We start from the raw sequence: 25,786 nt of genomic DNA, 5'->3' as shown, positions 1-25,786 counted from the left end.
CCTGAGTCTTCCCTGCTTTCCTGAAGCTCTTCTACTGAGTACATTCACCTCATACTTTAGGTATTTTTGAATATTCATCCAAGTGTCTGTATATTGAAAATATTTCATCCTTGTCTATTTCTTGCCTTTCAACTTACTTTATGGAGTTTTTATAGTTTACTAGTAGCCCTGTGCACGAATCCGTGCAATAGTAGCCTGCCATCCTCCAGTAGCTTTCCGCCTGCTGCCCCACCCTCCTGTAGCTTCCCTCACCACCACCACCACCCCCCTCTAATAGCTCGCTGCCCCACCCTCCTGCTGATCCGTGATCCCGTAGTTACGCTTCATGGCATAACGACCATTTGCATATTACATTTTTATTATATAGGATTTGCACAGAATCTCAACATGTTTATCAATCTTCTATGATTTTTGCGTTTTACATACAAATACATTTTTATTTCAGTGTTATATATGTTATTTTATATTTTTTTACATTATTATTTAGTCACTGAAGTTTTTTTTTATATAAATGGTGCGAGATTGAAATTTCATTTTTTGTTGTAAAAATCATGAGTGAATATTGATTTTCTCACATGCTTTTGGGGTGGCAAATGTTATTATTATATGGTTTTCCTTCTTTAATCTGTAATGTGGCATGTCATGCAAACAGTGCAGGTGGCCAAGCAGCATACCTTTTAGCCCTGCTGGAGCAGCATTTCTCAGAGAGAGTCACAGACAGGGATCAGTAGCTCAGTTGATGAATCTCTTTTGCCTCATTCCATCTGAATCAAAACATAGAGATCTAATAAGGCCTATGACAAACTTCATTGTAGAAGGATGTTGACCATGAGCTATGGAGCTTTTAATGAATATTAGAGAAACACCAGCTACTTCTTTAGCATGACCAGAATACAATCTATCCTATATAATAAAAGGCTAATATGCAAATCAACCAAATAGCAGAATGACCAGTCGCTATGATGTGCACTGACCACCAGGGGCAGAAGCTCAACCAAGGAGCTGTCCTCAGTGGTCAGTATACTCCCATAGGAGGAGCGCCGCTCAGCCAGAAGTTGGGCTCATGGCTGGTGAGCGCAGTGGTGGTGGCAGGAGTCTCTCTCCCCTCTGTGGCAGTGCTAAGGATGTCCAACTGATGACTTAGGTGGACCTAAGCCATCAGTTAGACATCCCCCAAGGGCTGTCTAACATTTTTATTATTTTATATATGCCTAAGTGACCATTATGATCAGACAGCTGGACAGCCAGTTGGTAGCTATGAAGCGCACTGACCACCAGGAGGCAGATGCTCAATGCAGGAGCTGCCCCCTCATGGTCAGTGTGCTCCCACAGCCAACTTCCTGCAGCCAGCGAAGCTCCCATGGGTCCCTCCCCCTCAGCCAGCCCCAATTGGGACTACGACTGGGCAAGACAGCCCTGATCACAGGCCAGAACGAGGGACCCCACCCATGCACAAATTTGTGCACCGGGCTTCTAGTAGTAATATAATGTGGCAGAACTTTGATTCTAGCACAATTCTGAGAGCATGGCATTCAAGGTTGATTGGCAGTCCCAGCCCACCTAAAATCTAAGCCTTGTGAGTACAGTTAGCTTCAAGATGTTGGGTGTTAGTAGTGGGATTGCAACACAGTAAGCCATATCAGTATGTATGATTGGGCTAGCACCAGCTCCCTGGCTGGCATAATGGGAGCTGGAGGTGGCACTGAAATCCAAATGTTGTTGGCCAGAATTGATGGCCATAGTTAATTTCCATGGAGCTTTGTGGGACATCACATTTGTGAGGCCACCTTTCAAGGGACCAGTCTTGGACACATTAATTACTTCTCATTGGATATTTGTCCATGATTAATTTTTCTCTAACAGATCTGATTCATTTCACAGATCTTACCTGCTTTAAGTAGGGTTTTTACAAGTTTACTTTTTAAAATGAGATTAACATAGTCTTTGTTTTCTTATGCTCAAAAAGAAACTTAAATTTCCTTTTGAGTTAAATATATACAAGTTATCCTCTAGTAATTTAAAATTTTTAAAGTCCTATAGTTATATATCTAACTAGAGGCCTAGTGCACGAAATTCGCAGGTACAGCCCCTAGGCCTGCCCTGCAATCAGGGCCATCTTCCCCAGCTACCCACAGCCGGCCCTGCCCCCCGCTGCCACCCATCCCCAGTTCCCCGTTCGCCATTGGGTGATCTGTGCTTGACGGCCAGGGAAAGGGACCAAGAAATAGTCAGTGCGTCTCATAGTGACTGGCCCAGTGGTTGTTCTGCTATTAGGGTCATTTGCATATTACCTTTTTATTATGTAGGATATGACTTATTCCTGAATATTTTCTTTTTAAGGAACCAGCTTTTGGTTTTATTGATTGTTATATGCCAAAAATTATGTATACCTAAATTCATATGTTCAATAGTGTAAGAGAATGTCAAATAATTCTTTATTATTTTAAAATTGTAAATATATTGTTTTTAAACTTTGCTAGGTTGATAATGTGACTTCTTCAGATTCATCCCAGTGGAACCCCTATTTCTTTTTGCTATTATAGACCTCACCTTTCTTCTTTGTAGTATTTTTTATCCTTCATAAAATCTTTCTAAGAATAATTTTTTAAAATTCTCCCTCTGGGAGTACTGCAAAACTTTTGAACTTGACTGTCCTTGGTACAGATGCATTTTTATTTCTATTACTGTTCACTATTATATTTATTTATTTTTTAAAAAGCATCCTTACAATCTCTCTATGACATAATAATTTTTAAAAAAATATATTTTATTGATTTTTTTACAGAGAGGAAGGGAGAAGGATAGAGAGTTAGAAACATCAATCAGAGAGAAACATCGATCAGCTGCCTCCTGCACACCTTCCACCAGGGATGTGCTTGCAACCAAGGTACATACCCTTGACCAGAATCGAACCTGGGACCCTTGAGTCCACAGGCCGATGCTCTATCCACTGAGCCAAATCGGTATGGCTGATATAATAATTTTGCAGATGAAATTACAAGAGTTTAAATGATTCTCAAAGTTATATAGCCAATAATTGGAAGAATATGGACTCCTCTTAGACTTCCCTATTTTCAGAGCTGATAACATCAGATTTGGGTGGTTAGGTGGGAAGGTCAGTGAAACTCTGCTAACATTTGCCAAAGGGAATTTATATCTGCTATCATTAATTGTTTTGAAGATTGTGATAAAAGCATCTTTCCTGAGAGATACTGGAAGACATCAGTCTGAAGGCTCCAGATGGAGATTGAAGGTGATGAAGAGTGCCACATTTTAATGACTGGCAAGAAATACATCTTGTAGACTAATATGATTTCCTATGTAAGGGAGATAACACATGAACCAAAGACAGAATAAACACTGAAAACCAACATGCACTGCAAAGAAAATAAAGTTTATAAGTCTTCAGAGCTAATAAGACTAACACAGTGATGAAAGGGGGGCTGGTGAAATTTAAACTCTGATATGTGGCTAAAAAGAACATTGAAGAGCTGATAATCCAGCACAGGGAGTAGAGATTTTTGAAAAAAACAACCAGAATGCATCAATCATGAACCATTAAAGCAGGACAACTTTTTAGAGGCATCTAGCTCTACTCTCCTTACTTTACAGATGGGGACACTGAGGCCTTCTGAAGATTACACAGCTGGAAAGTTGCATAACCAAGATTAAAAACTATATTTTTTTTTATTCCAAGTCCTCATCCTTTTCTACTGTCTCTTGATTATTATAAAATTTTAATTTATAACAGTAAAATTATTCAAGTTCTCTTTGAAAGTAGGCAGGATTAGTAATGCTGTCTTTTTAAAAATATGATCTTATTGATTTTTAGAGAGAGAGAAAGGAAGAGGGATAGAGAGAACCATTGATGAGAGAGAAACATCATTGATTGGCTGCCTGCTGCATGCCTCCCACTGGGAATGGAACCTATGACCTCTTGGTTCCTGGGTTGATGCTCAACTGCTGGGCCAGTAATGCCCACTTCATATTGAGGATCAAAAGCCTACAGAATGCCAGAAGGATTTACCACCTCCTCCTCCTGAAATAGAGCCTGTAGAGCCTGTAATACCTAAGGTCCCAGATTCTCGCCTCCGATGTAGGAAGGCTTATCAACTAGGTCTGGCTATGGGGCCTCTGATGTGGGAAGGCTCATCAATAGGTCCTCGGTTATGGAATCAGGTGCCAGGCAAGCTATGCTACAAAGAGAGCTTTTGGCTGCCCAGTGATGCAAGATCAGCAAGGTAACTGAATGCATGAACCGCTCTCCTTTAATACCTTTAAAGAAATAAGGAAAAGTGTTAGAGAAAATGGGGCTAACAGTCCGTTTATAAAAGGACCCCTTAAAGCCTGGTCTGAAAATGACCATAGGACGCCATGGGACTGGTAGATTTTGGCTAAAAGGACTTTAGATGCCAGTCAATATCTATTATGGAGAGCAGGATGTGATGACATCTATGAACAGCAGGCTGACCAAAACAATCTAGCACGTGCTGGTTACAGGTGAGATATTATCTAGAAAATAGAAGTGATTGAAATTAAAATTAGAAGGCTGAAATGCCCCAACTTTGAAGACAGCAATACAGATACCATTACTTTTCTCAAACCTAGAGGAGTTGTATTATCTGGGATAGCCTGTGGTTAAAAATGGATTACTTCCTATAACAACAATGTTGGAGAGCAAAAGAAAAATGACAATTTTGTTTGTTTGTTTGGAAGAACAGTCATTTTTCTCATTCACATACAAACAATAAAAGCAATTTCTATTATAAGTAGCCATTTATCTTCATTCCTTTTCTGTATGTATTTATTCACACAGTCTCATTAAATTCTTATATTGTTCAGAACTCCTTGGGTACGTTGTAATTTTACCATCTGGGATGCATCAGTCATAAAATGTATATACATTGTAATAAAAATTGATGCTTCACAAGAATTCACATTGTCTGTACTCCATCTTAAAGACCTTTGTTCTGTTGAACAACGGAACTATGTAATATTTCTATTCAAGAAAAATTGATCTTATTTTTTTCAGGCTCTGCTATAACATTCTAAAATAACATTCATTAAATACAAAAAATCTTTGGAGAATTTATGTAAAATCTATACGGAATTTTCTTATTTTCTTCTTTAGCTCACGATTTTCACTTTAATACTACAAATTATATATAATGATTATACTGTATTAAGTTGTCTAGAACTGTTTAATGGAGTTCTGCAGACCTTGGTGGTTTCTTTAATAAATTCAATTTAACTAGTAATGCATTGTAATGTATTGTTACAAATAAAAATTGCTCACTAATCCCTTTCCCATCTGTTAGAATATTTATCCAGTTCCAGATGCTTCACAGAAGTATAGGAGAAATTGAACAAAATTAGGTAAGTGATATGAAAATTCCCTGCATGTAAAGCACTTTATAGGCATTTTGGAATCAATATACAGAAGCAATTTTTCCATCATCAATTCATTCATTGCTGGCAACACAAACATAATGCCTCTTCCACCAGATAGCTTACAGTCTAGTGGTAGGAAGTAGTCATTACACATCACTATAATATGAAGCAGAATGTTATACATACCACAAGTTAAGAGGACATGAAGGTCAAGCAGGGAGAAATTGCAGCTGGTTGGGGATATCCAGAAAAACTTCTTAAAAGAGATGGTATTTGAGGTAGATTTGAAAAGTGGAAAATTTACAGATTATGATAGAGTAAGGAGGATAACATGAGCTAAGACATAGAGACAGAACACATTGGATATATTTGGGATATATCAAATAATGTAAGTTGATGCAGTTTGAAAGTTTAAGAAAAGAAAGTAATGCAACCATTTAATGAGCACCTACTATGTGCTGTGCTTCTTCATACCATGCATGCATTATTTTAGTGAACATTTAGAACACTCTATGAGGTAGGTGCTGGTAGTATTCCCACTTTCCAGGTAAGAATATTTTAAATGGTTTGCCCAAGGCCACACAGCTATTCAGTAGATATTCTTAGATCTTAATGTAGGTCTGACTGGCATAAAACCCATACTGTTAATCACTACATTATAGAGTTGCTCCAAATGCTAAAATTTTTCTTTAAGCTTAAATGAAAACGAATCAGTAATATGAAAACATGAAAGTATAAAACTCATTGGTAAAGGTAAAATTCAGAATATTATGTAATGGTGATGTGTAAATAACATATTACTCATAAATGTTAAAAGACAGAAGTATTTTGTCTAGCTACAAACCATTTTAATGCATACACAACATAAAAATATGTACATTGTGATATCAAAAACAAAATGTGGGGGAAAGTAAATGTGTAGAGCTTTTGTATGCCAGTGAAGTTATCAGCTTAGGATGGACTATAGAATGTTTTATGTAAACTTTGTGGTAACTACAAAGCAAAAGCTTATACTGGATATACAAAAGATAATGAGAAAGGAATCAAAGAATACCACTACAGAAAATCACAAAGCATGAGAGCAACCGAAGAAAAAAGGAACAAAGGATCTACACATCCAGAAAAGAATAAAAAGGTTACTAGCTCTTTTTTTATATATAAAAAAATACTTTAAATGTAAATGGACTCATTCTCCAATCATACCTTGAAAGTGAAGGGATGAAAAATAATATTCCATGCAAATGGAAACCAAAAGAAAGCAGAGGTTATGATACTAATATCAGACAAAGTAGAATTTAAGTAAAAACTTGAAAAAAAGTCAAGGTTATTATATAACTAGGGGCCAGTGCATGAATTTGTGCACCTTGAAAGGAACTGTGGGCCACGAGGCTGCAGTGGGCACAGGGACGGGTCTTGGCCCATCCTCCGTGTCCCTGCCAGCCCCTCCCGCTGCGACCCCCGGACTCCTGTCTGCCAGCAGCCCCACTTCCTCTGCCACCACTCCCACATGCTGATGATGCTGGCCCGTTTGCTCCCACTGATGGCGTGGAGCGATTGGGGCCGGAGCCAGCTGCGGTGCAAGTGGCAGCTGCTGCCCCAATCACCCCTCAGGAGCAGGGGGAGATAAAGAAGCCCTGAGGGGCAATTGGGGTCAGCAGCCACCGCTCTTACCCACTGCCGGCGTCCGGTAATGGCCTTGATCACTTGGCGCCGGGCTTCAGCACTGGCAGCGGGTGCAAGTGGGGCTGGCGCCGGCAGCAGGTGCGAGCGCCGGGTGTGACTGTGACGCACAGGAGCAAAGAATTTTCAGTAACAACCAGAGGCTTCCCCAATGACAGCGACCAGTACCCCGCCGTGGTCTGGTGCCCCCACTCACCTGCTCTACCATCCCGCCATGGCTGACACCCACCATGTTCTGCGCTCTGCTGCCTGCTACCAATGCCTGCCATGTTCCACGCGCCACCTGGTGGTCAGCGCACATCATAGTAACTGGTTGTTCGATTGTTCTGCCGTTCAATCTATTTGCATATTAGGTTTTATATAGATAGATGATAAAGGTGTTAATTTATCAAGAGGATTGAAAATGTTTATGCATCCAGTGTTGGAGCATCAAAATAAAGAAGCCAATATTGATGGGAGAAATAGATAGCAATATAATAATAGGGGATTTCAATATGCCCCTATCAACAATAGATACATCACTCAGACAAATTAACCCCTTCCCCAACAATTTTTTTGTTAAAAACGTTTCTTTTTCAGACTAATTTTTTTATTTTGGTTCTATATAGTATTTTTGATGCTGGTTATGAAAACAGTTTGTAACTCGTCTTCCTATAAACCATATTTTTTTTACCATATTTTCTTAGTATACTCGTCGACGACTGAAAAAGAACATTTTGTGAAAACGAGTATACACGTTTCTGCCGGGGAAGGGGTTAAATACAGGACCATTTGACATAAAGTACAGTTTAGATGAAAAGAATCTAACATATAGAGGACATTCAATAGTAGAAGAATAAATATTTTCAAATATACTTGCAACAGTCCTCAGGCTAGATCATATGTTAGGCCAACAACCAGCCTTAACAAATATAAGAACATTGAAATGATATCAAGCGTCTTTTCTGACCACAATGGTATGAAACTAGAAATAACAGGAGAGAAACTGGAAAATTTTCTTTGGATGCATTTACATGAGTGGAATTAGTAGGTAAAAAAATTGTGAATTGTGTCAATTGTAATATATTGGCAGTTTTCTTCTAAAGCTATTTGTAGTTATCCTGGAAAGGCATATGATGAGTTTCAAAACATGTAATTAAATCATGATTTAAGAGCTTTTTTAAATGATGCATATTCTTGGCTAGTAGTGTTCTAACTCATTAATATAGTATATCTAAGTTTTTTTAAATTTAAAAAATAGGTTTTGCATTGCAAAATAAGATGCTAATATTTTTACTTGTATTTTATTAATTACAGTAATTATTAGTTTAACTATATTTTAGTAGTATGCACATAGCAATTATTGTTGAAGTTAGAAATTGAGGCCTTAATCATACAATGCTAACTTTTCTTATAAGTTTAAAATTTTTATAAGAAAGCTCTGATAAATGTTCTTTTTCAAATCACTTAAATTATAATAAAAGATAAAATTATACATGCAAATATTTTTTAATTTTCTTAAAGCATTTCAAATTTTCATATGATAAAATGTTTTTCTGCATTTGATTTTCCTCAGAATTTGAAAAAGAATGGTCTAATCAAGCCATGCTATAATATATATATACGCAGAGGCAGAACTGCTTAGTAGGTAATATCACCAAATTTGGGACCAAACTGCCTTCATCTTAATTCTACTCTACCATATATAAGCTCTGGAACCTTAAACAAATTTCTTTGCTTCTGTTTTTTCTTTAAAATATTTCTTTAAAAATGGTTATACTAAGGTTGTTGGGAAGACTATGTAAGTTGTGTGCATGAGCCACTTAGAACAAACATTCAATAAGGCTTAGCTATTTTTTATGGCAAAAGTATTGGATATCTACCAGCTGTGTGTGATATGGTAGATTAATAGATATTAACCTCTAGTCTTCTGCTTCATCATACTATTCTTGTTTTTAATTTTGGAGCATTTTGAGCCCCAAGGAATTGATGCATCTGTTTTTCTTCTGGGTAAGTGGAAACACAACATGCTCAACATGTATAATCTTTATAAGGAAAGAGAGTAGGTGGGCAAAGAGGGTATTTAAAGAACTATTTCTCAGGTTTTGGATTGAACTTTTCTTATACTCTTGAATCCTTATTCTTTTATTTTCCTCTTATTTTCCAGATTAAATTCATTTACGAAAAAAGAAAAATTTTACAGTAAGACAATAGTAGACTGTTGTAACACTGCAATGGATTCCTCTATGGAAAACACTACATATATAAACAAAATGTGGGTTCAATGTGAAAGTTGTTTGAAATGGAGGTTGTTGTCAACTGAGGATGCAGCTAGAGTTGATCACAATGAATCATGGTATTGCGACATGAACACTGATTCAAAATATAATAAGTGCTCTATTTCTGAAGAAGACTTTCCTGAAGAGTCTCAATTTCATCGAAGTGGATTTAAGATTGTCTATTCACAGTTACCTGTTGGTAGCCTGGTTTTGGTAAAATTCAAGAATTGGCCAAGGTAAGATTTTTGCTATTATCATCCTATCTAATAAAAGAGAAACATGGTAATTAGCGTATGTCCGCTACCCTTCCCATTGGCTAATCAGTGAGATATGCAAATTAACTGCCAGTGAAGATGGCAGCTGGCAGCCAGGCAGCTTGAAACTAACATGAGGCTTGCTTGCTTCAGTGACAGAGGAAACCAACGTTCCCCGCCTGCCTTGTCGGCCTCTGAACTTGCTGCAAGTTTGAAACATTGTTACAAATATGGAAGCTAAACAAAACCCCAGAAACCTGCTTTCAGCCCACTCGGGATCTCAGAGCTGGAGTTGATACAGTGTTTCGATAATAGAACCCAAACAAACCAGATACCTGCTTTCAGCAGCAGAGGCCTCAGAGCTGGAGCCAGAGCTAAAGCTGGCCCATAATAAAAAATAAAAAAAGAAAAACAGAGCAGTTGGGAGCTTCAGTCCCAGCCTGAAAACAGCCCTCAGCCCCTCACCCAGGCTGGCCAGGCACCCCAGTGGGGACCCCCACTCTGAAGGGGGTGTGTCGCCCTGCGGCTCTGTGTGTGACAGGGGGTGGGGCCACAACCTCCCTATCCCCCCTGCTCTGTTCATGACAGGGGAAGGCGCCCCAACCCCCTGATCAGCCCTGCTCTGTGCCTGATAGGGGGGAGCTCCCCAAACCCCTGATCGCCCTGCAGCTCTGTGTGTGACAGGGTGTGGCGCCCCAACCCCTCCCCCCAACCTTCCGTGGGCCCAGCTCTGTGTGTGACAGGGTAGAGCTATAACCTCCCCATCGGCCCTGCCCTGAGTGTGAGAGTGGCGGTGCCCCAACCCCCCCCCTCCACGGGCCCTGCTCTGTGGGTGATAGAGGGCGGCGCCCTAACCCCCCCCACCTCCACGGGCCCTGCTCCGTCTGTGATGCGGTAGAGCCATAACCTCCCCATCGGCCCTGCCCTGAGTGTGAGAGTGGCGGTGCCCCAACCCCCTGATCGGCCCTGCTCTGTGGGTGATAGAGGGTGGCACCCCATCCCCCTGATCTGCCCTGCTCTGTGCGTGATGGGGGGAGCTCCCCAACCCCCTGATGGGCCCTGCTCTGTGCATGACAGGGGGCAGTGCTCCAAGTCCCCAATCGGCCCTGCTCTGGGCCCGACCAGGGGCTGCACCTAGGGATTGGGCCTGCCCTCTGCCACCCGGGAGCAGGCCTAAGCCAGCAGGTCATTATCTCCCAAGGGGTCCCAGACTGCGAGAGGGCACAGGCCGGGCTGAGGGACCCTCAATCTCCCCCCGCCTCCCCGAGTGCACAAATTTTTGTGTACTGGGCCTCTAGTATATAATAAAAGGCTAATATGCAAATTGACCAAACAGCAAAACAACTGGTTGCTATGACACACACTGATCACCAGGGGGCAGATGCTCAATGCAGGATTTGCCCTCTGGTGGTCAGTGCGATCCCACCGGGGGAGCACTGCTCAGCCAGAGAAGGCCTGAGCCCGGCTCATGGCTGGTGAGCGCAGCGGCGGTGGCGGGAGCCCCTCGCCTCTGAGGCAGCGCTACGGATGACCCACTGCTGGCTTATGTCCTAGGGCTCCTGGACTGCAAGAAGGCGCAGGCTGGCCTGAGGACCCCCACCCCCAGCTCCCGCCCCTGCCGAGTGCATGAATCTCGGGGCCTCTAGTTATTTTATAATAAACTGTTGAGATATAGTATTGCTAAGTTTATGAATTTTAAAACTTTTAAAAGATTCAACTTTTTTCTGTTGTTTGTCTAATTTCTTATTGTTTCCTGATGTCATCATAATTCTTTCCCTGATTTCTTTGGGTTTAATTCTACTTTTTCTAGTTTCTTATATTGGAAACTTAGGTAACTGATTTAAATCTGTTTTTCCTCTTTTAAGTATTTCTTTAGCTATATCTCAAAAATTTTAGTATGTTGTGTTATATTGCCACTGAGTTTGAAAGATGTATTAATTTTCTTAGTATTCTTTGAAATGAGTTGTTGGAAGTATGTTTTTAAATTACCAAATATTTGGGGATTTAAAAATAACTTACTGTTACTGAGTTCTAATTTAAATCGATTGTAGTCAGTTTCATTGAATTGTATTCTATAGCCCAGTATGGCCTATCTTGAAAAGAATGTGTATTCTGTAATTGCTGCCTAGAAACCTAAAATATATTATTATTTTTCTCCTACCTCTCTTTCTCCTTCCTCCTCCCCCTCCTGTTCCTTCTTCCTCTTTCTCTCCCTCTTTTCCCTCTCTTCCCCCTCTTTCTTCTCCTTCTTCTTCTTCTTTAGATTTTTGTATATTTACTATTGTCTACCTCAATGTTTCCCATTCTGGGTTGATTTTTTCCAAGAATGTAATGTGCAGTATACATATAGTTTCAAGTGGTTTTTTTCCAATTACTTTTTAAAATTATATTTATCCTGTTAACATTGTTTTGATTTTCTTATTTTGGGACTTACATATAATACTTATGGTAGATCTTTGTTTATCGTTGGCATTTTTTCAACTCTTTTCATTTTTAAAATTTTAATTATTTTTCATCTTCTATCTTTCTGAAGGTATTATCAATTGAATGTAATGTCTTTTGTGTTTCTTCCAGATTAGTCTTTACTGAAAAATTTTGAAATGTTTTTATGAGTTTTGTCACCTGTCTGTTCAAATCTTCCTTTTTTTCAAAACCTACATTTTTTAGTTTCTCTAAGTCTAATTTATATTTTTTCACAACCTACATTATTTTCTTAATTTGTATTAATTCAACCTTTAGTGTTATATTCCCACTTTTATTTGTACCATCTCTTTTATTTTTATTGGTCCTGCCCTATTAAACTTGGATTATACTCCCAACAGTTTCTCCTCAGCGTGAGCTTTTGCTCTGAAAAGGAGCTCCGTCAGTTAGTTTTAAGTGTTCATAGGGCCCAGGCTACTCTAATGCTTTCAATTTTGTTGCAGTCCCTCTCACAATTTTGACTGCTGTACTCAGTTTGACTTTCCAAAGAGAACTTATGGTTTTAAGGTTCTTATGTCACAAACACATCAGAACTCTGGTTGCCTACCCCCTCCCACTTTGTTCTCTCTCATATATAAAGATGCTAATAATGTGGATCTTGTAAGTGTTGGTAATTTGTACCTACATTTTGCATGTGTATAGCTCAGTGGTCGGCAAACTGATTCGTCAACAGAGCCAAATATCAACATACAACGATTGAAATTTCTTTTGAGAGCCAAATTTTTTAAACTTAAACTATATAGCTAGGTACATTGTTATTAATTAGGGTACTCCTAAGCTGGCTTTTGCTAAAAACGTCCTCATTTTATAATAATAAAGCCACCAACACAAAATAATTACAATTCTTAAATTGATGACAAAAATACCTGTAGGATTTGCAGCTGGTTGGAAAAATACAGGTAACTTTATGCGTTGCGTAGGTACTTTTGTCACCCACGCGCAGTTTGCGGATGCGACTAGCACTAACCACTGCACAATGAGACTGCTGACTGATTGGCTCACTCAACTCGTGCATGAATGATGCACACCTACCCCGCACTGCATATCCCACAGCCCGCCTCTGCCCTGTGTCTCCTGTTGCCCGACCGACATCCCCCACTTCTTCTAACGCCACTTCTTCAAAATAGACTCGCCCAGGCCGAAAACCGACCTCTGCGCATGGGCCATGAAGTTTTAATCGCACTGTACCTGCGCGCCTGCACGTGGTATTTTGTGGAAGAGCCACACTCAAGGGGCCAAAGAGCCGCATGTGGCTCACGAGCCGCGGTTTGCCGGCCACTGGTATAGCTTATCAATTAGTTTTGTTATAGAGGTTTTGTGTCAGGTTTTGCCTTTCTGTTATAAGTGTTCTGTCCGTATTTATGGGAAAATCAGGAGATTCTAAAACTATAACACCATTGCTGTCTTCTTCCCAGAATCCCTTACTATTTTATATTACATTCTCCTACTTAACATTCTTAAATCTGGGATACTCTAGCTCATGTTACCTTGTTTGCATTCATATTGAACTATTTTGCATGAAGAATATGTTTGGTTTCATAAACTGTGGTGAGCTTATTCTAACATACACCTAAGACACACACAAGAGGCCTTCAAGTCATATATCTAGATTTGGGTTGAATTATGTCCTCCAAAATCACATTTTAAAGCTCTAACCTCAGAATGTAACTGTATTTGGAGTTAGTGCCTTTAAAAAGGCAATTATGTTAAAATAGGCTCTTAGGGTGGACTCTAATCCAATCTGAGTGATTTTATAGGAAGAGGTGATTATATACAAAGAGACACCAATGATGCACAGAACAAATACCATATGAAGCCATCGACAAGTCAGGGAGAGGTTTCAGGAGAAACCAACTCTGCTGACACATTGGTCTTGGACTTCTAGCCTCCAAAATGGTGAGAAGATTAATTTCTGTTGTTTAAGCCACTCAGGTTGTGTAATTTTTCTATGGCAGCCATAACAAACTAATACATTTAATATCTGCAGATGTGGAAATTACTCTGAGATTTGTACATTTTGTTGCTGAGAGCTTTTCTAGGTATCAAATGTGAAATATTGTATGGGTGTGTGTGTGTATATATATGCATATATATGTATATATATGTATATCATGTTCTGCTGCTCAGTCTATATGCATATTAGCCTTTTATCATATAGGATTTAGCCTTTTATTATATAGGATGATAAGTTACACAAGACTCATCTATATATAATATAAAAAGCCCTAATATGCAAATAGACCGAATGGCAGAACAACTGAACAACCAGTCGTTATGATGTGCGCTGACCACCATGGGTGCGTGGAACATGGTGGGTGTCGGCAGCAGGCAGCAGAGCACTCAACATGGCTGATGTTGGCATAGCACAGCAGGATGGTGAAGCAGGTGAGCTGGGGTGCCAGACCAAGATGGGGCGCTGGTCACTGTCATCGGGGTGAACCTCTGGTGGTTACTGAAATTCTTTGCTCCTGCATGCCATGGTCCCGCCCAGTGCTTGCACCTGCCAATAAAGTAATACTTTCTTTTCCTACAGCAAACTCTATGGAAAATCAAATTATAATAGTTATATTTACATCCACATTGTGAATTAGCACACACTTATGTACTTGTAAAAATACTGATGCAAGCTCTTGCCTTTGGACTATGTCTCTCTGCTTTGTGGTGGAGATATCTGCATGTACTAGGAAGAGGAAAACTATCTCCATAATGCTTAAGCAGCCTTGATTTTTAAAAATTGCGAATAGCATTGTATTCAACTAAAAAGAGCATAGAAGTTAAAGTAAAAGAGAACAGTGCATATCTTATTTAGTATAGTAGGACACATTGTCAAACAGAAGCTAGGCTCTGTTTAGGATAACTACCTTGGGCATATTTACACAGACATACAAAGCTTTCTCATGAATATGAAAATTAGTTTATAGAAAATATATTTGCATCCTAATGTAATGTAGTAAAACAGTTTAGTAATAAAATATGTCTTTAGTTTAACAAACCAGTCCAGTGATACATTTTAGATATAGTATGTAAATTTATAAATTGATATTTCTACTAGATCCTTTCAGTATTACAAATTATTATTTAATTACTTCGTATTTTTTGCCTATGGATTGATATACTGTGTGTGTGTGCGCGCGCGTGTGCGCGCATGTGTGTGTATGGATGGGAAGTTTCTTCTCCCCAACAACCCCTGCATTTAGGCACAGCCAGAGATTTCTTGACAAGTATAATGTTCAGTTAGTGATGATTCCAGCTCATCTATTCTGTTTCTCAAGGATTAGGAATGAGGCCCAAGTAAAATTTTCTCTCCTCTTAAACATCCAAACCACAGTTAAAAACAAGTCATGTACTTCTCATTGGAAATAAATAAATTCATGCTTAAGTTTCAATTCCTATTGAGGTCAATAGCTATCACATTAAAGATCATTTTCCTGGATAAGAAATGTGTAAGATATCAGTTTCTTCATAATATACTAGAGGCCTGGTGCTAGAAATTTGTGCACGGATGCAGTGCCTAGGCCTGGCCAGTGGTCAAAGCCCGAGCGTCTGGCATGGAAGGGCAGGTCCCAGTTGGTCTCTGGGCCCTGGGCAGCACCTGGACCCCTGGGCCCCCACGTGCCCCCCTCTGCCCGAGTCATTGGGCCCCCACCTGGCTCCCTCAGTGCCTGGGAGCCCAGTGTCAGCCCTGCCCCCCGCCACCACCGCTGCTGGTCGCTGTCTGGGGGGCGATCAGGCCCCACTCAGCTCCCTCAGTGCCTAGGAGCCAGGCGATGGCCCCACTCCCCACCGCTGGTCGTCATCTGCGGGGTGATCGGAGAGCTGATCGGGCCCCACTCACACCCGCCTTGGCCTGGCACCACCTGCTCTCCTGCTCCACCATCCCGCCATGGTCCCGCTCTCATTGGGGCCCATGGGGCTGGCAGTGCCTCCACTGCCACCCACTGCCAGCACCATGTTGCCAACCCCTGCCATGTTCCATGCCACCCCCTGGTGATCAGCGCACGTCATTGTGAACAGTCAAAATCCTGGTTGAACTGTTGAGGGGACAATTTGCATATTAGGCTTTTATTATATAGGATTTGCACTTCTCTTTGAATTTACCACTTGTTCTGCCAAAATGTTCTCCTTCCCTCCTAAGGGGATTATAACACTAGGTACCTTTTTGACTTTGTTGTATTTGTACATTTTACACCCACAGATTCAAAAATTGATCATACACTTCCCTTGTAATTCTGATACACTTCCATTGTGCTGCCTATTCTTACTCTCCCTCTTCACCTTTAAGCTTCAGAATTTCCCATCAATATGAAAGTGAAAAATTGGGAAGTAGACATGCACAATGTGCTGTCATCATTGACAGTTTTGGAACTGAAATTGAAGTTAGAGTGAGGGCAAAAATGGACATCAGCTTTTTTGAATCACAGCAAGTCAGAGAGGATGATAGATGTAGCAGCTGCAGGGAAGTAATCATGTTTTCTACATCTACTGCCTCTGCTCGGCTCTTCCTACCGTTTAGGAGCATTCTGTGTTAGCCGAGATATACAGACTAGGAGTCATGATTCCTTTGCACCACCTGGAGAAATACAAAAGTGCCAGAGTTATTTAGACATTTGACAGAATTTCGCATAATTCATCTCTGAATCAACATGCAATATTTTCTATAATATAGCATGTTTTTAATAATGAACAGAAACTTTTTTTCTTTTGTTGGCATTCAATAATTTTTAAAGTCATCTTTTTATATATATATTTTATAGAGTAGTGATTTAGATTGAAGACTCTTGGGCCCAATAGGTTTGATGTAGAAACAGTTATATCAGAATTTGTGTCAGAAAAATACCAGCTCATCTTACACATAATTGCAAAATATTTCTTTCATGTCTTAAGTGTTAGAAATCCTGAGACTGACACTGAATGGAGTAGTTGCTATGCATAAATTTGCTATTGTTTGGCAATGATCCTTTTAAAAATTGCTGTGAGGTGTAAATCAGTAGTATTAAGTGTGAGCCCCTTATATTTTACAAAAAGTTTAAACAAATATAATGTAACAATCAGTTTGGTTCTTTTAAAATAGCTGTTAATTGAAGCACCTACTTGTTCCTTGGTGTTCAATAAGTTGGGGGTCTCCATTGCAGCTGCCACTTATTCTTAGTCATTTGTCTATTGAAGTCTTCTTTTGACTGGGTTTCTTCAGAAAGTGGATTTCCAACTTAGTTTCAAAAGATGAACTCCACTTGAGTTTTACTCTTAAGCACAGCCCAGTAAGAGCTTTCATATGTTGTTATGTGAACCCAATAATAACCAGACAGTCTTCATTTAAGTCCTGAACCACCGTTTGCTTTCCATTATCGTTTCCTTTTCTTCCAAATTATTAGGCTCGTTTGGGTTCCAGATAGTGTGACTCAATCTGTAAGCCTCTAGCCCCTCTTCCATGATGGAAGGTTACCAAGGCAGCCTTCTACCTCCCTTACCCTTAGAGAGGCCCAAAGCCACAGACAGGACTCTGCTCAGCATCAGGGAACAGTGGATGGCTGTTCCATTCTCACACTCCATCATCTCTGGTGACAGTGCACCTAAGTCACCACCTCCTTGCAGTTCTACTTGGGACTTATCAGCTTCCTGGGATCAAATGTTTTTACCTTAATAATGCTAAGCATAAACTCTTTCCATTAATCTATAATCTGTGAAACTTCTTTATAGTTGGCTATGGTAGATACATTTCTATATTTATGACTCCATAACTTTAATATCAATTGATAATTTAGTAGGATATCAATAACCCACAGTCCCCAAATCCAAACAATATATGGATTTTGTATTTTTGTGATTTCAGATTCTTTGCAGCATGATTTGTATGCATCCTTTAGATTTTAAACTTATCTGTTGCATTTATTTAGCTTTAAAATAATTATTGAAATTAGGCAAAAATATTTTTGTATTATTCCTGCTACTTCTCAATGGTACCAATTATCTTAACTATATATGGTTGTATTAGTTTGCTAGGGCTGCCATAGCAAAGTGTCACAGACTGGGTGGCTTAACCCAGAAAATTATTCTCTCACAAATTTGGAGACTAAAAGTCTGAGGTCAAGGTGTCAACAAGGTTAATTTCATCTGAGGCTCTCTCCTTGGCTTGTAGATGGGTCTTGTGTCTTCCCATGGTCCTCCCTCATATTGGATTACGGCCCACCTTTCAATTTAGTTACTTCCTTAAAGGTGTTATTTCTAAACACAATCTCATTCTGAAGTATTGGGAGTTAGGACTTCAACATATAAATTGAATTGTACACAATTCAGTATATAATGATGATACTTCAAAATATTTTAATTTACCTAAAAACTAAAATGTGTAAAACACATGTTTGTTTCAATTTAGTAACTGCACAGTGAGGAACCAGAGTTACAGTGAGGCCTCATTACCTGCTGCAGGCCTCTTGTCTGGGAAAAGGCAGAACTAGAGTCTGGGTCTCCTGATTTGAACCTTGTTATCTTTTTACTCCATAGTGCAGCAAACTGAAATAGAACTTGATAATTGTACAGATCTTTGAATGTCTGGGTATATTAGATATGTATATTTTGGGTCATGAACTATAAACTTCAGATTTCTATTGTACATTATTTAGTCACAGCTTCCTGACCTTATTTAGTACCTTTTTTCCTGCTTTATTTTCTGAAGAATAGTAGGTCAGAGTCTAGAGAGATTGGTAAACTAGTTACAACTAAGTTGCCAAATGAAAAAATAAAACATACCAAGGAATTTCTAGAGATTTATGTTATTTTAAAAAAACCCTAAAGATTTATTTTTAGTAAAGGATAAATTTTATTTCCTGCACTGAGGATTTTTAGCAATGTGATCACCTGTCAATGGAGCAGATGGGGGTGCGGGGGAGGGACAATATTGACTGCTGAACTTACTTCTGCTTGTCCCACAGAAGTTACAATCTCCAGAGTTAGCACAGCCTGAGCTAACAGTACCCTTTTGGCAGCCCTGGCTCAGGAAATGCCAACGCTCTCCTACCCCTTCAGAAGCCCTGTCAATGGGTTAACATTTTAGTAATTAGTCATTCTGATTGGTTAGAGTTGAGTCAGTCCTGTCATGATTCTGATGAATCTTTTTTCTCTTAGCAATACCTAAGTGTCTCTTACAGACCCTGGAGATCACCCCTTTGTCTTATAATTCTTTCTCATATCTCATGTATATCTTAAATATGTGACTATTTCAAAGCTTTCAATATCTATAAAGGCACAACTGATTACTTGTATCAAATGAATATCCTACTTTTAAAATGTGGATATGTTAAAGTTTAATAATTTATTAAATTCAAAGAAGAAAGTTTGATATACAACTATGACAGATATATTGATGACTGCCTTTTTTAAAAGCATCAAAATAATTAAATATAATTTTCTTTGAAAGTTGGCCAGGGATACTTTGCCCTGATCCTTTTAAAGGTAAATATGTGACCTATGACCTGGATGGAAATGTTGAACAGTATCACATAGAATTCCTGGGTGATCCCCATTCAACATCATGGATAAATTCAACATTTGTTGGACATTATAGTATCACATTAAAGGTAAGTAGAAAAATCAAAACTTTATTCTTCTTGCACTTGTTTTTAATTATTGCCATTTTTGTCTCAGATCTTAAAAGATACATAATGATTAACTTTTGTATTTATATAAACAAATAATATATACTCTTTGTTTTAAACTCATTTTTATTTTTAAAGCAGTTTTTCAAAGGAAGTATGGATATAAAAATAGTTGTGGGGTACTTTAAAATTTTATTTTTCTAATAGAAATATAGTGTAAATCAACTGAGGACTTCACATACTTGTGTTTTGAAATAATTTTAAGATTATTTGGAAATTTTTTAATTCTTTTGAGAAAACTCTAAGTTGTAGCTAACAGGGAAAATTACTTATGTAATGCAACCAGATTTTCAAATTTCAAATGGAATATTTCATTATACTAGCTCTATCAGTATCTTTTTGATTCCTTTTAAACTTTAAATCACACAGTCCAATTAATGAATAGACTGGACTCTCAGGTTGATGAGAATAGGTAAACTGGACCTGTTTCTATGGATTTGGTTTAATTATTATAAATTAGCTCAGCTATCTGTCTGTATTTTAATATTAAAACTTTTCATCTGCAAATCATGCTTTCATTAGAAATCTGATGTCAGAAATGTGGATTCCTTTTCCTCAGTTTGGATAGTGTCTATTTTTTAATGAGAAGCTAATGTATTCAACTACACATATGAGTGTATGTACATTTAAGGCGTGCCCTTTAACCCACACTATAAGTAAATCTGTGGAGATTTGAGGTACTTTAAAATGGGCTTTTACTCTGTCTTTGACATGAGCAGTGTATTTGCCCATTTCAGCTTGAAAACAGCTGGAAGGAAAGGCTGTTTTATTTCAGTGTGGAATAACATCGCTTATATTCATGTCACAGGAGTTGTGAACCAGTCATCTTAATGTGAGCACCTTCTCGACTCTGACTTCTTGGATGTATGCCTGGGTACTTGTACTGATAGTCACTGAAGACAGGAAGGAGTGTCCTCCCTTCTCTGTCCCCTCCTCTTCTAAAGGATGGGGAAGTCTAGCTTCTCATGAAGCAGACCTTAGAAGCTTAGATATTTGATAATGTGATAGAGTGGGACACTTTTTTTTAAACATATTTTTTTATTGATTTTAGAGAGGAATAGAGAGATAGAAACATCAATGATGAGAAAAAATCATTGATCAGCTGCCTCCTGCACTATCCCCTACTGGAGATCAAGCCTGCAACCTGGTCATGTGCCCCTGACCAGAATCAAACCTGGGATCCTTCAGTTTGTAGGCTGATGTTCTATCCATTGAGCCAAGCTAACAAGGACGAGTGGGACACTCTTTGAGTCTTTAGGCCAACGCTCTATCCACTGAGCCAAACCGGTCAGGGCTGGGACACTCTTTAGAAATTATATGTAAATATAAATTTTAAAAAATCAAAGTGTATTTTAAAATTGTCAGAACTAGTAGTACTTGTAGGGTTTGACTCCTGTCATGATTAATTTGAGTAGTCTGGTATCAGTGAGCATACCATTAATCCCTGGGACAAGGAAAAAAATTTGATGCAAAACAAAGCCAACACACAAGAATCAGTAGACATTAGTTTTTAACCTTATGAAAGCATTAAAGCAAACTTAGAAAGTCTTGCAAAGACCAGGAATTCAAGGTTGCTTAAATGAATGAAAGGCTGAGAGCAGAAGAAAGTTAAGTGTTGGTTTCTGCTCTTCCTCACCCCTTTCCCAACTAGCCAGGCACTCTGGGTGGATAACTCACTGGGTGCCCACAGGCTCTGGGGCAGGCTCTGTCCTCTACTGTCATTCAGGGTACCTACCTATAGGCTCTGCTCTTGGCCTATACTCTTTTTTTCTTACCTGTGCCTTTTTTTTTCACTTATTCTCTTAGAGCTTGTATAATAGGGGTGCCTTCTTCTGTGGGTCTCTTCATTCAAGTCTGAAATTTTAGTTCCTTTTCACTTCAGTTCAGCTGGCACATGCCAGACTGGCTGTGCTCTGATTCCCTACTCCTGGCTACCTAAGATCTCAGTGTGCCAGGGAGGGGAGATTAACCCGTGACTGAAGCCTCCTTGCTCCAATCGACTCAAGAAACACAAGGCAAGGTGGTGGACTCAGGGAATACAGACAACCAGGGTAGAAAAATGGTAAAAAATGATACGTCTGAGAAATTGGTTGAAAAGTATTAATTCCAAACTATGTATTACCTGGAGATAGCTGGGATTTATGTCCCTGTCTCCTGGAGATGGAGATAGTCTTGACTTCAACCTGTATTTCTATTACCTAGACTTCCAGGGGTTTAATCTTTTATTGTCCTTTTTGCACTGGAGCTCCTGTATCCTCAGATGCTATCTCTATATTGCACCACAGTGATCCAGATATTAAATTCATACCTCCTCCCCCCATAAGAAAGATCACTTACACAAGTAATATAAAGTAGACAATGTAGACTTTCTTTAAGATTTTTCTAGAAGGGGTGGAGAAAAGATATACATTGTCCAATATTTTTCTAAAACTCAACAAGGAATGAGAGGCACATATGACTCTTACTGGTTTAAGCTGTCTAAATCTTACTTCATACATTATTTCAACATCATTTTCTCCTAGTTGTATAAGCTTAGTTTAACAAGTGATTAAATAATATTTCCGAATTTTCACTAATTATGGACTATATTAATTTTGCAGTGTATGTTAAGGTGGGAGAGAAATAAGCTCCTCTAGAAAGACATTCCATGTATTTACAAGAAAATGGAATGTTTTTAGTTTTAGATTATAAAAAATTTAACTCTTTTATTTCGTGTTTGTCTAGTTCTTTTTTTAAATAGATAATTCCCCCTGGTAGATATGTTTATGGGACCACTGAATTAGTAATTTTATTGTTTAAAGTGCGAAAGAACTCTGTTATTGTCTATTAATACGAATGGTAGGGTTTTCTCCAATAAATAAAACTTACTTATAGATGCAGTGCAATATACTTTAGAAAACAGTTGAAGGCAATATTTAGATTGCATATTTGTAATTTATATTGGTTTATTCATACATTATTTTTTTCATTTATCATAAAATCAGTAGCTATAAAAAAGCTAAAGTTCCCCCTTTATTTTAAAGACTTGATTCCTTTGAAAGTTTGTATTTAAAATATATATCACTCTGATAATTACTCAGATAAAATGTACATGAAGGTGTACCCGATGGCTATTTGTTGTTGTTGTTGTTAATCCTCACCCAAGGATATTTTTTCCATTGATTTTTTAGAGAGAGTGGAAGGGTGGGGGAGAGACACATCAATTGGTTGCCTCCCGGCATGTGCCATGACCAGGTTGGAGCCTATAACTGAGGTACATGCTCTTGACTGGAATCAAACCTGAGACCCTTCAGTTCTCGGGCTGATACACTATCTACTGAACAAAACTGGCTAGGGCTAAATGGCTATTTTTTTTTTAAGAGTCAATGCATGGAATAAAATTCTTTCCTCGTTGGCACAAATCTTTCTCCTGTATTTAGTAGGTACATGTTTGCAGAACTCATTATTTGCAGATTTATTTTTTAGCTTGATAGACTACTATGTGATAGACTGCTACTTGATAGACTACAAGTTTAGCATTTCTTAAGCCTGGATGTGCATTATAGAGCTTTACAAAACAGTAACAACACCACCACACAACAAAAATACAGCAATGGTAGGGTTCTACTCTACTGGATCAGTTAAATCAGAATGTATTGGAGTAGGGCCAAGCCTCAGCGTTTTTAAGTTGCTCAGATAGATCTGATGTACAGCCCAGAGAGACATAGAGAACTGCTGAGTTTTCACATCATGAAGCATCGGAGTTTTATTGGAGTTATCTCTATACTAGAGGCCTGGTGCATGGATTTGTGCACTGGTGGGGTCCATCAGCGTGGTCTGTGGGGATTGGGCTGAAACCAGCATCCAACATCCCCCGAGGGATGTAATAGTGTGTGAAGCGGCAGGTGGCGGGGGAGGAGCCTGTTCATCCCAGGCTTGTTCATCCCAGTCAGCTGAGCAGGGCTCCCACTATGGGTGCACACTGACCACCAGGGGGCAGCTCCGGCATTGAGTGCCTTCCCCCTAGTGGTCAGTGCGTGTCATGGCAACTGGTCAGACAGTCGGACACTTAGCATATTAGCCTTTTATATAAATAGATACTCATGTTGAATGACAGTCTTGGGTAGACTTGCTTAAGCAGAACTCTTGACTTTTCAAATTATATATGCAGTAGTTGTCATTACACAAGTGCATCTGGAATAACATCTATTCAAGCAAGTGTTTTGCTTCTAATATTCATTAGGATCCAAATACTAAGAATGTAGTATGTAATAAGGATTAGCCCGTTTGTAGACTAGATTATCAGGCAGCATTTTGCTCTTAGAGTAATGGAGTGAAACTGGATACAAATCTATTGAGCCACTTCAGTGGAAAACCACATTTGCAGCAAATCTGTAGAGCTACCAAACTCTCAAAAGTTTTTTATCATATGGATTCTATATTTGATGTAAAATTTTCTGTAATTTGCTATTAGTTTAAGACTTTTTGTTTGCTTGTTTTCTAAGCATCCTTTAGTTTTTGGCCCGGAGAAAGGTTAAGGGAATTAGAACATGTTTCTATAACTGTGATCTTTTTGTGAATAATCTAGTCTGCCAAGGAAACTTTTGTAGTAATGTATATTAAGAAAAGAATGAAGTTGTCATAGTGGTTAAAAAGGCAGTCTCCAGAGCCAGGTTCTTTGGGTTTGAAGGTTGGCTGTGCTATTTACTAGATGTTTGAACTCAGGTAGGTCACTTATCCTTTGCAAATCCCACACTCCTCATATTAAAATGGAAGTTATAGTAGTACCCGCCTCATAAAGTTGTAGTGGTTAATAGCCGAAACCGGTTTGGCTCAGTGGATGGAGCGTCGGCCTGCGGACTGAAGGGTCCCAGGTTCGATTCCGGTCAAGGGCGTGTGCCTGGGTTGCGGGCACGTCCCCGGTGGGGGGTTTGCGGGGGGCGGCTGATCGATGTTTCTCTCTCATCGATGTTTCTGACTCTCTATCTCTCTCCTTTCCTCTCTGTAAAAAATTAACAAAATATATTTTAAAAAAAAGTTGTAGTGGTTAACTGAGATAGTATATATAAAACATTTAGCACAGTGCTTGTCATATAGTAGGCTCTTAATAAACATTAGTTGATATTTTACAATGGGAATATAGGTGAAATACATAGCTAAATCATTATTTTTCCCCTTCGAGACTAGTATCTGTAAAAGGGAGCACCAAAAAACATACAAGAACAAAAAGGTGGAGAATAATATTTTTTCTTTTGATTAAGACCATATGTCCAAATGGCATGATTTTAGTTGGGGTGTGTGTTGTGTGTGTGTTTTTTTAAATCAACCAACATGATGGTCCCAGAAATTGAGTGAAATAGACTGAATTGATCATCTATCTTATCTTTTGATTCTTTAGTACATGGCTGAAAGAGTCCATTGCTGTAATGCTTTTCTAGTTTAAGGTAAATGAAAGTTTTAAGAACTTTTGAAAGCAGGAGATAATTTAAAACTTTCTGAATCCGACTTCTTGGTGAAGGAATGAATAGTCCTCAATATCAGGAATCCCCCAAGAATACTTTGGATTTGTCTGATGGAATTTGGAAGGAGAATAGGAAATACTATGTTTCAGGTCCTTTGCAACGGAATGAAACCAGTTTTTCCCCTATCTCTATTCTGCTTCTTGATTCACTCACATTTATATATGCTGACTTAGATGTTTCAAGTAAATTTTTGAATTCACCTCTGTCATCTCCCACCTTCATCTCTTATGAATTTAGATAGTTGTGAACTTCTACTGAAGTTAAAAGTCCAAATCCAAATAAATGACCAAGTTTATTCTGTTTACCTTAAGTATCAACTAGGTTTCTCATATTGACTCTTCAGTGGAATTGCAGTCATCTTTTCTAAGAAGTTCCATTGTGTAGCTTTCTCAATTTTCTGGAAGTGCTTATTTTCTGCTAAAGAAACCAGAGTCAGATCATTGTTTTTAAGCCAAAATACAAGGCTCATTAAATTGCCTTCAGAGTCATACCCCTCATAAGTAAGTCTGCCTTATAATGGGTCTTTTATAGTGGGGTTCTTTTTTTTTTTAATTATTTTTTTATGATTA

The 25,786-nt window shown here is 38.8% G+C and overlaps 1 protein-coding gene across 1 annotated transcript in view; it reads left to right on the top strand.

The window, feature by feature from the left end:
* The first annotated feature begins 2,961 nt into the window (after window positions 1–2,961).
* The window catches only part of ZCWPW2 (zinc finger, CW type with PWWP domain 2), a 68,806-nt gene continuing 45,981 nt past the window's right edge, over window positions 2,962–25,786 (top strand). The window contains exons 1-4 of the mRNA XM_015565961.1: window positions 2,962–3,253; window positions 5,319–5,376; window positions 9,218–9,565; window positions 19,479–19,638. Of these exons, the coding sequence (XP_015421447.1) occupies window positions 9,285–9,565; window positions 19,479–19,638 (441 nt within the window). The 5' untranslated portion in view covers window positions 2,962–3,253; window positions 5,319–5,376; window positions 9,218–9,284. The remainder of the gene's footprint in view (window positions 3,254–5,318; window positions 5,377–9,217; window positions 9,566–19,478; window positions 19,639–25,786) is intronic.

This window comes from Myotis davidii, unplaced genomic scaffold (genome assembly GCF_000327345.1).
Source record: "Myotis davidii unplaced genomic scaffold, ASM32734v1 scaffold1350, whole genome shotgun sequence".
Taxonomy (NCBI): Eukaryota; Metazoa; Chordata; class Mammalia; order Chiroptera; family Vespertilionidae; genus Myotis; species Myotis davidii.
This window is presented reverse-complemented; position numbering and strand designations above follow the sequence as displayed.